The sequence below is a fragment of the Panthera tigris genome, chromosome B3 (assembly GCF_018350195.1).
Source record: "Panthera tigris isolate Pti1 chromosome B3, P.tigris_Pti1_mat1.1, whole genome shotgun sequence".
Taxonomy (NCBI): Eukaryota; Metazoa; Chordata; class Mammalia; order Carnivora; family Felidae; genus Panthera; species Panthera tigris.
Window position 1 is genome coordinate 61,128,129 of NC_056665.1, and position 11,844 is coordinate 61,139,972.

General features: G+C 41.5%; 1 protein-coding gene across 8 annotated transcripts in view; it reads right to left on the bottom strand.

Moving 5' to 3' along the window:
• Positions 1-11,844, bottom strand: part of MAPKBP1 (mitogen-activated protein kinase binding protein 1) — a 53,918-nt gene that overhangs the window by 39,219 nt on the left and 2,855 nt on the right. For 2 of the 8 annotated variants that reach the window (XM_042989108.1, XM_042989103.1), the window contains exons 2-3: positions 2,281-2,366; positions 1,558-1,740 (exon numbers count right to left, since the gene is read on the bottom strand). The exons of 4 other annotated variants lie outside the window; for them this stretch is intronic. Coding sequence is in view for 1 of the 4 variants with exons in the window: in XM_042989107.1 (XP_042845041.1) it covers positions 10,732-10,776 (45 nt within the window). In the remaining 3 variants the exon portion in view is untranslated. Of the gene's footprint in view, positions 1-1,557; positions 1,741-2,280; positions 2,367-10,731; positions 10,830-11,844 lie in introns of those variants that run through there. 2 more of the 8 variants (XM_042989104.1, XM_042989107.1) reach the window with 2 other exon arrangements.

Here is an 11,844-nt window from a genome sequence, read left to right on the forward strand (position 1 = left end):
AGGGCCTCTAGCTAAAGCACTCAATTATAATAAAACCATCAGCATCCACCCAAGTTCAAAGAGCAGCTTTAACAACACAGTGCCTGGTACAGAGCAGGCACTTCTCTCTCTCTTCCAGTTATCAGCAAGGCAAGGATAGAAGGTACCTCAATTTAAGCAACAAGAACAAGGGAAAAAAGTTTTTTTCTTCTCTAGAGTCAGTGCTCTCTACAGCAAGACCAGAACCACAAACAACGCTTTGTGAACTAAAAATCTGATCATGTGAAGAAGGGTCTGATCCCTCCTCATTCACCAACTCTACACGCCTGAGTTTTCTTAATCTCATGGTTTCCAAACTTTGTAACCAGGGAAAATACTAACTGTTCCTTATCTGGACTAAGTGTGCGAAGTGAATGCGTAATCTGGGTCAAAAAGGAGAATGGGGAGAACTCTTGGTACCCTGGTAATCATGCCAACTTGTGCCATGAGACTCCCCTGGGAAGAAAGAAGGTTTCTTCAACATGCTATTCTCTATAAAACGCTCACTTCCTTTCCAATCCAAACGCCAACACCCTGGATTAGGCCTTCAGCACCACATTCCTATATATAGCAATGGCTTTCTAATCAATTTCCTTACTGCAGACCCTGTCCTCCCTTCCCTCAACCTGTCAGAATAATCTTTCTATAGCAGAGCTTCGATCATGTCCCTCCCCTGCTCAAAAACTTTCAATGGCTCCTACTGCCAACTAAATAAATTATAAATGTCTTAGCCTAGCAACCACAGCTCTCTGTCAACTGATCCTACCTTTCTTCTATTTCCTACTACTCATCTATATGAATCATGTGCATTTGTCAATCTGGATTATTCACTATTCTGGAAAGGTGCTTTGGGGCTTCAGTTTACATTCTTATTCTACCAGGAATGCCCTTCCCTTCCACCACCCCCTACTGAAATCCTACCCTTCCTTTCAAGGACCAGCTCAAATATCACATCCCCTGTGACTCTTTGCGTGATCACCCTGGCCAGGATGATTCCTCCCTCATTGGTACTCTTACAGAAGCACTTAATTTGCATCATTCAGATGGTATGTGCTACTTAGTACCTTGTACAGAAGTTCTTTATGGATCTGTCATCTCTCTCCTACTAGTCTCCTGGGAGGCAGAGGCTGTATCTACAACTCTATGCTTATAGCACAGCGCACAGTGTTTACTATGTATTTGTTGAGTCTATTTTTAATACTTTAAAAATATTTGTGAAAAGTCTTCGATTCATCTTACCCCGTAAAGTTCTTTAAACTCCTAGAGAATTCCCCATCTCTCACAGCCAGCCCTAGAAGGTGGAGCAGGAAGCAAGATTTTGGTACTTTTCCAGAAAGACTGGGGAAGGACTGAATGGAATAATCCATGTGCTTTAAATGATTACAAACAAAACTGTTTTGTCCTTGACTTCAGTAAATACACGCACGGCATGGCTCTTCACAAATCTGACTTAAATTATAATTAAAGACTAATTCTAAAAACATCAGAGATAACTTTTTAAATAAAAGTGATAATATTATTATTTTAAAAGAGTTTTACCTGTCCTTTGTACTCAGAAATGGATGTAGCTATAAGCAGTTGTTCTGGATGTTGAAATTATGAATTTGTTTTCTTCCTTATGTTTCTCTATACTTCTTGTGTAAAAAATCTTCTCAGAAAGCACATGCACTTCAGAAAGTATTAAAAATATTTTGTTTACCAAAGCTAACCAAGGAAATATTTCTGGAAGATACAAACAATGGATTATTTCAAATTCAACAAGTTAATGATGAATTTGTGAGAAAACATTTTTATGCCCTGTTATTACTTAAAAAAAACCCGAGTTTATTATTATTTCACATATATTTTTCACATTTGTGCATAATTTTGTGCTTGAATGAGCATAGATTTTTAAATTTAAATTTTTAGATTTAAATATGAAATACACATGTTTCAATTAGAGGATTTTATTTTTATTGGGTTTTTTTTCTACTTACAAAAATAATACAGACTCACTGTAAAAATTTCCAACATTACAGAAATATAGAAATGCAGACAGTGAATGTCCACCATAATCTACTAACCCTCCCTGAGGTAACCAATATTAACAACAGTTTGGTATTTATAGCCTCACTTATTTTTCTATGCATATACTAACATACATGTTTTAACAAAAATATAAATAGTCATTAACATAAAAGACAGTTATACAATTTGCTTTTTGTCACTTAATATATCTTGAATACCCTTTCACATCAGTAACATCAGTACATATAGACTGACCTCTTTTCAGGAAGGTGAAGGTATTTCATTTTATGATGTATCCCAATGCCCTACTGATGGTTCCTTGAATTATTTCAAATATTACACTATTGTAAATAACACCAAAAAAAAAAAAAGCAGTTATATACACATTTGTGTGGTATGAATGTTTGCATAGAACAGATCCCAGATCTGTAACTGCTAGATCAAAAGATATGAATCTACTAACTCTTCTCTTAATGGATATTACCAAACTTCCCTCTAGGAAGGCTGGATCAGTGTATGCTCTCACCAACTGTGTAAGGGTACGAATGCACTTGTTTCCCCACATGTTTGTGGATATCTTCTTTAAGTAAACATTAAAGAGAATATTTCACTCTTATTACATTAGACACTTAAAACAATGGGTTATAAAATTAACACATTTTCACTCTGCCTTTGAATTCTTAGTCTGAAAGGAAGCTCTAGGACTAATTCATTTCCTGAATTATTTCTCAATACAAATGAATTGGCTCCCAAAGAAGAAAAAAGTTATCTTTAGAGAAGGTATTGCTCTTAAAAAATATGCTCATCACTCCAGTGGTTTCTCATCAGACATAGTAAATTAGGTAAATTAGGACTTTCATCCCCATCCACCCATGGTTTACTGTTTTGACTTTTTTGGTTCCCAAAACTCATATTCATAGCCCTGAAATAATAAATTACACAGTCGTTCGTATAAAAAAAAATATTTGCAAAGCCTTCCTTTTGGTCAGGACTGTTAATAAAAGTTAGAATATTGGCAAGAAAAAGGTACTGAGGATAGGTCACAATAAAAAGCTACACAGGGAGAATGATTCAATGCTGGAACAGAAGAGGCTGAACCTGCAAAAAAGAACTTCTCACAAACGGAAACTTGAAAAAATAAAATCTTGCCAGAAAATTAGAAAAAAATTCCTTAATATTCTAGAAATCCATGGACCCTGATAATATTAGCAACCCCTTAACAGCTATAAACTTATTTAGACCTTACAATGTGCTTTCACATTCATTAAATCTCCTTTAATCCTCACAACAGCCCAAGGAGGAAGCCATCAGTATTCTAATTTTACAAATGAGAGAGAAGCCAGCTCCCTCCCCCACACATGCACACACATGCCTGACTACTCAATATATGGCTGACTCAAGGAAATGCAGCACGGGCATCACTTGGGAGCTTGGTAAAATTGCAGAGTTCCAGGGTAGGCCTGAATCTGAATCTGCATTTTAACAAGACCACTGCCTCTTGCCCCTACCCACTCCTCTGTCTGCACATTAACTCTTAGAAACCATGTTCGCTAGCCAGTTCTGGGTTTGCTATGAGGGAAAGCGTCTAAGACAGCTGCTGTGGGGGCTTTGCAAAAAGCCTGGGGAAGGAAGGACATCATGAGGAGAAAGGACGTGTTTAGAAAACTCTGCAACAGGTTATATGTCATATTAAAACAATCTTAGATGTTGTGTGCTTTCCCAAACAGAACCTGACCAATGAGCATCAGGGTAACTAACAGAGGGAGGCCCACAGCCTGCCTGTTGCATACTTAGTTCTGACAAGCAGCTGCTTGCTTTTCTCCAACGCAGCAGTTGAGAGGTGGCAAGGGTCAGAGTTTCTGAGCATGCTCTGAGCTCCTCCCCCATGATCACAAACTGCCTGTGGGCTGCCCTCCACCCAATCCACCTGGCTTGGGGCTTCCTCTCCTCAGACTAACTGGGGCAGCTGCAGGAAAGCATGTATTAAGATCCCGTGCTTTTTTACCCATGATGTTATCATCACTGCCTATTTGAGAAAAGAAATCAAAATAATACAAATTTGAGATGAGGTGAGGCAAGACACTTGCTCAAGGAACTAAGCAACCTTGGAGCCTTTCAACCAGAGTCAGGTGGGCAAATGGCCTCATTTTTGCTCTTTTTCATGTTCACTGAACTCCATTTGGCATCACCCAGGTTGGCTCCGGCACGTGGCATTTTTAGATCCATTTTTTTCCCCATAGAACATAGGCATTTCAACTCAGCGATTCTCCACAGCTTCAAAGATACGATCAGTTGTGAGTAGGGACAGGCACAGGAGTAACAAAGAGGTGGAGTACAGAGAAAAAGGAGAGGTTTGGGGTAGGTAGAACTAGCAAGTAATCAGGAGTGTGAGCTACACAATCAACTGCCAACTAAGGGCAAGACAGGTTCAAGGGCCACGAATCCCACACACCCAAACAAGCAAGGCATCTGTTGGTCTCCACTGCACTCCCCCACCTCGCTCCAACCCCAGAGAGAAGCAGCAACTACTTTCAGCTTAAGGTCATCTAATGCCACTAAACTGCACCCTGTCAACTTGACATTCACGTACCCACAGAACCACAAGTTGAACTGTTCCTAATGGTACCACAAGGCAAGGAGTGGAAATCGGGGGTTGGGGTGAGAAGAAAAGCAAGGATGTAGAGGTATAAAGGAGGGTTACCAAGTGATGACTCCACAACAGTCTGAGAAATTCATTATATCAACTTTTATGGGGAAAGTTGGGGGAAACGTGTATTTTTTCAGGTACTGCCCTTTTCCAAGCTGAACGCAGGGTGCAACTCTTGGCTATAGCAATACTAGGCATACTTATATGCTCAGTGTCACACTGTGCACACGAAGACTCCCTGGGAGAGGCACAGAATCAAGATTAAGTGTGGGCTGGGCATCTGGGTGACTCGGTCAGTTGAGCATCCGACTCTTGATTTTGGCTCAGGTCATGGTCTCACAGTTATAGGATCGAGCCCCACATCGGGCTTGGTGCTGGCAGAGTGGAGTCTGCTTCGGACACTCACTCTCTCTCTCTCTCTCTCTCTCTCTCTCTCCACCCCACCCCCGCTCATGCACATGTGCTCTCTCTCTCTCAAAATAATAAAACATAAAAAATATAGATAAAGAAAGAAATTTAGAAAAAAAAAAAAAGATTAAGGTAGGCTTTGTAGTTAGGATAGCCAAGGTCTGAATCCTAGTCCCTCCACCTACTGGCTATGTAACCACCAGCTACCCACCTAACCTCTCTTAGCATCAGTTTCCTCACCTACAAAATGGTGACAGTGACAGTGTTTATTGTAGGGTGATGTAAAACATGAATGAGATAATATATGTAGAATGCTTAGCACAGTACATACACAGCAAAAGCCAATAAATGTTAGTCATTATTACCACTACAAGTATTATTATTTCTAGTATGATTTTAGGAGAGTAAGATAAGGAAAGGAAGCACTGACAACAGAAGTTGGAAAAAGTGGTTCCAGTAAGCACACTGCCTGAGAATGTTGAATAGCACAAATTCATAATGGATGGGGAAAAACTATATTAGGGGTGCCTGGGTGGCTCAGTCGGTTAAGCATCCGACTTCGGCTCAGGTCGTGATCTCGCGGTCCGTGAGTTCGAGCCCCGCATCAGGCTCTGTGCTGACAGCTCAGAACCTGGAGCCTGCTTCGGATTCTGTGTCTCCCTCTCTCTCTGACCCTGCCCCCCATTCATGCTCTGTCTCTCTCTGTCTCAAAAATAAACGTTAAAAATATTAAAAAAAAAAACATATTAACCACATAACACATAAACCTCATCTCCACCCTCACCTACCTTGATGACACTGTTAGCATCACATCCTCAGAAACTGCCAACACCTTGGTAGTGCTCCATTTCTTGACTTTGGGTGGTGATTACGTGGGGGACTATATTAGAATTACATACAATATTATACTATAATACCTCACAAACTTTCCTGTATCTGCTATACTTCATAATTTTTTAAAGTGTGTTTTGTTTTTGAAGTGCCAGCACCTTTAACAGGGTCAGCTGAGTGTATGGGGAAATGAGCAGAGGCACCACTAAAGGAATATCAAACTCAAAGCCTGATGAGACATATGGGAAGTTAGAAATTGTAGGGCACTCAGCATGAATGAGAAGCAATGTTCAAATCCAGGAGAACCTAAGAAACTCCCTTCTCAGGATTCCTCCAAAAGAGAATGTGACACAGTGGAAAAAAAAAAAAAAAATCAGCCATGTGGTTTCACTAAGTGTTCCAAGATCTTAAGTAAATTTAAATCTCAGCTATGAAAGCAGGGGCAGGGAAGGGAAACCATCTTCAGCTTCATTCCAGTTTTAGGAAGAGATTAAAGTATATAAACTTAGAAATCTAGTCTAAAAAAAACCCACTGTTTTATAGACCAGAGAAGCATTACAAACATTCTGTGTGATAAAATGAGAGGGGGTGGAATTTACTCCCTAGAAGTCTAAGAGGAGATACCCATCCTGTGATGTGAACTCAGTCTTCTGTAAGTGCCCTTCAAAACAAGAGGAAAATGATATAGCCAATTAAGAAGCATTGTAGACTTGCTGATATAACTGTTGGGAAGAAGGAAACCAAGGTGTGGGAAATGTGAACACTCAAAAACACCAACCCTAAAGATCCACAGTGCCCAATGTGTCTGTCATACTCACTTTATTTCTGGCCCTCCCCTACCGGAGCTTTCTTTAAGAGGTAACAGAAGTTAAGGTAAAACCTACAATGTGGACTCGATTCAGCAAACATCCAAGCAGGTGGGCTCTCACTACACAACTCTACTGACAAGTGCTGTAAAAGGAAGCTGACAGAAAACCCGGCCTTGTCCGGCATTAAACAATGGAGCCCAGAGGAGAGACTTAACTTGTAGCAGTGGGAATGTGATGTATAATACAACAAATCCTACTGAAAACACTGTAGCTTGTTTTCTTACCAACATTGCAGTCAGCCCATAGAGTAAAACCAACAGATACTCTGAGAACAACAATGCAACAGACCACGTTCCCAGAGAGGCTTAGTTTGAATAAACAAAGTCCCAAATTTCAAGCCCTGGACTGTCTTCCAAACAAAGGGGCAGTGATAACAGCCACAAGCCCAACTTTAGATTCAGTGGGTTGACAGAGAGGTCACAGAAGTCAGGCTGATGGCTCACTTCTACCAACATTTTCTCACAAGTCAAGAAATGAAAACACACAGGTGACAAAGAGAAGACAGAAGTGAAGGCAGAGAAATCCCAATGGCCCCAAAGACATTCAAAATATGGGCAGGAAATAAGACAGTGACTCAAACTGATCCAACAGGGGACACCTGCCTTAAATTACAAGTGAGGGGGGAAAAGAAACTTGGAAAGCAGCAGTGCAGTCAGACTCTGAAATGAGTGAGACCAAGTAGATGAGGGAAGGCTTTGCAAGACAACTTACAGCCTGGGCTATTTTAGACAGCAAAGGAAGAGTTGGGCTGGTGAGAGAAGAATCCTCTCTCTCTCCAGTGAGAATCACTTTGAAGGCTGAGGGCAGCTGCAGGCACCGGAAGGAGAAATGAAGCGGAGATCAAAGGAACAAAACCAGGAGAACACCTCACACTTTTCATTGCACGCCACCTGTTTTGAGGATCTCAAGACACTTTACAAGCCTTACTTGAGGAATATATCAGTGACAGAAGACTCGGCAAGAAGTTGCCCAAGGTCATTCACAAAGGCTGGTGAGCGGCAGGGCTCCTGCCCACAGGGGCCCTCTATCCTTTGTCATCTAATTGTAGGTGGGGAGCCCAGGGAGTGTGTATTAAACACTAAAAACTCTGGGTTCCTATGAGTGCCAAGGGAAGTGGGTAGTGGAATGGTGACATAAAAAACTGGCCAGGACTCAGGGATATTATCATAAAGTTTCCTATTCCTGCCCACAGAGGAAATTCCTGCTGATCTGTCTTAGTAAGGCAATTATCAGTTCCTCATATCTGACCCTACAACAGGGCAGTTCTCTCAGATCTATCTCTGACATAATAGTTTACAGAGCAATCCGTCTAAAAGACACAGTGGAGATAACTATTCAAGGAAAAGAGTATACTTAATGGACTAGCTTTCTATACCCTCAAGAAGCCTCAATGAGGACTTGGGTATGAAGCCAACAGACTTCAGGGTCCTAGCACTTAAGCCAGGGGTTCGTAACCCAGCAGTGGACTTCTGGTGGAGCTTAATATATCCACAACCACTAAACTCTATTCCCAGAGCTTCTGATTCCATATAGCTAGGATGGGGCCCAGGAATATGCATTTTTGAAATGCTGCACAAATATCCTATCTCACTGCTGTCCTGTCTCCTCTCCTAAGTCGAGAGCCATCAAGCTTGAACCATTGATCCATGAATGCTTTGAAAATGAATATGCTTCCCCACCACCAAGGAGGCAGATTAAAGAGTCTCAGGACTGGGGCACCTGGGTGGCTCAGTCAGTTAAGTGTCTGACTTTTGATTTTGGTTCAGGTCATGATTTCAGGATCATGAGATCAGGCCCCACGTTGGGCTCTGCATGGACAGCATAGGGCCTGCTTGGGATTCTCTCCCTCCCTGTCTCTCTGCCCCTCCCTCGTTTATGCTTGCGCTCAGGCTTACACTCTATCTCTCTCAAAATAAATAAATAAACTTAATAATAAAAAAAGTTTCAGTACTAATACCTGGACTCAAACACTAAGCAAAAGCGAAAATTAGATTATTGCCAGTTTTTTCTCTTCCATGAAAATCCCCTACACAAACTCTTCTTAGAGCCACATATGAAAAGGCTCCACCATACAATGAGACATGAGCAAATTGTGGGGGAAAATGAGACAGAGAAAACATTAGAGCTGTATCCATAAAAACAGAGAACTAGAAGAAAGCTCCAAGTCATCTTGCCCATTGTTTTCAAAGGAATAATACATACCCCAGACTGGATAAATGGCTATTAAGGAGGAGGAGGATTTCAAAACCTCTTCACTTACTTTTTCAAAATCTAACGGCTCTCCAGCACAGGCAATCCTTTTGTATCCCTCAATGAAATCATGCCTGCTCGGCTTCATTCCATTTCTGTCCTTTGTTAAAACAGAAAAACGACCCAGCTCCTTCCACATAAAAATCTTCCGGAAGCTTGAAGAAAAGAGGGGGAGGGCTAGCTCCCCGGAGCACACACATGCTGAAGGAAAACACAGCCTCAGCTGAGATGAAAGGCAGAACTGACAACTGTACAGGATTTGAAGCTGAAAGGTGTTTACAACTGATAACTTTGAGTTACACTTCATCGAGACTCAGCAGATCTGGCATAAAACCTCAAATTACTCTTCTCCAATTCTATCTCAGTGCAGAGACTTCCTTCCCTTAGAGAAAGTTTAATACAAATCCCAGCTCTCAATTACCCATTTCTCAATCAATACTCTCAACCCCCATTTCTACTGGCTTTCATTTCAAGCTTCTAACCATATTTAAGCCATATTTTCAACTAGGTCTCTCCTGAATTAAAAAGTCTTTCATGAGCACTACCTTCTGCATATATGTACTTCCCCTTCTCACTTGGGCTCTTCACTCCTAAATAGGCTACATCTCTACTTCTTTTTCAACATTATTCCTAATTTCAATTTCTCTTTAAAGAGTTCACAAATCTGCTCCTAATTATTTCCTATTCTTCTGGAATTCCACGTTTATCCCCACTATATTTGACATCATTCATTTATTCTTTTCATTCATTTATTCATTTAGTATTTACTGCATACCTTACACTGTATTGTGATGTGAAAGAAATAAAAGGCAAGGCCCTTGACCATAAGAAATAAAGACACACAGGGCACCTGGGTGGCTCAGTTGGTTAAGTGTCTGACTTTGGCTCATGTCATGAGCTCGCAGTTCATGAGTTTGAGGCCCGCTGTCAGGCTCTGTGATGACAGTTCAGAGTCTGGAGGCTGCTTGGGATTCTGTGTCTCCCTCTCTCTCTGTTCTTCCCCCACTCACACTCTGTCTTTCTCTCTCTCAAAAATAAATAAAGATTAAAAAAAGTAAAAAGTAAAAAGAAAGACATACAGGGGTGCCTGGGTGACTTAGTTGGTTAAGCCTCCAACTTGAGCTCAGGTCATGATCTCATGGTTCATGGGCTCAAGCCCTGCCTTGGGTCTCTGTGCTGACAGCTCAGAGTCTGGAGCCTGCTTCAGATTCTGTGTCTCCCTCTCTCTGCCCCTCCCCCACTTGTGCTCTGTTTCTCCCTCTCTCTCAAAAATAAATAAATATTTTAAAATTTCACAAAAAAAGAAAGAAAGAAAGAAAGAAAGAAAGAAAGAAGGAAGGAAATGAAGACATACATAAAAGAACAATTAGAGATTGGTCCCAAGGTACGGGGCTAATCAGAGAAGGCTCTATGGCTCCAGTAAATATAGAGTTGGATCTAAAAGTAAGTGGAGAATTTGGTGAAAAGGCTACTTTAGACAGGAGGAACAATATGACTCAAAGCAGCAGGCTATCTGAGGTAAGAGCTCCATAAAGGCCCTCTGTCACCTTCTTTGCCCCCTACAACCATCCTCAAAGGCCTATGTCTTCTGGTCTTCAAATTTTATTTCAGAGTTAGTTATCTATGAATCACAAGCTTTCTGACTGCCACCATGATTACCCACAGCCAACACACATTAGAGCAGCTCACTAAGCTTTATACCTTAGATCCTAGATGGACTGCTACAGGGCAGGCTTTTAGAGTCATCTTAGGTAGAGTCTTCAATAAGGAGTGGGGGGTGATCAGGCATCTGTAGGGTCCTAGGCACACAAAGACAGCAAATACTTTTGGGTGCTAAAAAAGAGACATAAGCCCTCTTGCTGTCAAGACTATTCAAGAGTCATTCAACTTCAGCTAAGTATTCCCCTCATTCACAGCTCTAGGACAAACAAAGCCATTTAAAGCAGTCGGAAACACTGAATTCCTATTTGAAACAGGGATGTTTAATGGTGATGCCACAAGGATTCTCTTTTTCACTGTCTTCCTAGAGAGTTTCTCCTCCTCTCTTGCCTCAGGACTCACAGTTCAAGCATCCCAAGCTCTCTGAAGTCTTTCCTAATTGCCCTAAGCTGATCCCTCCCCTGTGCTGCCCTTAACACCTCTAGGCTTACTTCTAAGACAAGCACTCAGCATGCCATGTTGTAATTATTTGTTTGTTTGTCTGACTAGCCACAAGCTCTTAGAATTATTTTTTTTTAATTTTTTTTAACGTTTATTTATTTTTGAGACAGAGAGAGACAGAGCATGAACAGGGGAGGAGCAGAGAGGGAGACACAGAATCTAAAACAGGCTCCAGGCTCTGAGCTGTCAGCACAGAGCCCGACGCGGGGCTCGAACCCATGGACCTTGAGATCATGACCCGAGCCGAAGTCGGACACTTAACCGACCAAGCCACCCAGGCACCCCTAGAATTATTATTTTTTTAAGTAGGCTTCCCGCCCAGGGCAGAGCCCAACACAAGGCTTGAACTCACAACCCTGAGATCAAGACCTAAGCTGAGACCAAGGGTCCCTTAAGTACTGAGCCACGCAGGTGCCCTTAGCCACAAGCTCTTTGATGGCCAGGATATTTTACTCATCACTGATTCCACACATAACAGGCACACAATAAGCATTTGTTGAATGCATTAGTGATGAGTGATACGGGAAGTTTTAAAGAATGGTGACAGTACCTTCTGGATTCCAGACCAGAATTATAGTAAGTATTAACACTGAAGAATAAACTCCCATCATACATTTCTACTACCTATACCACTCTTGGCCAGAAAAAGAGGTC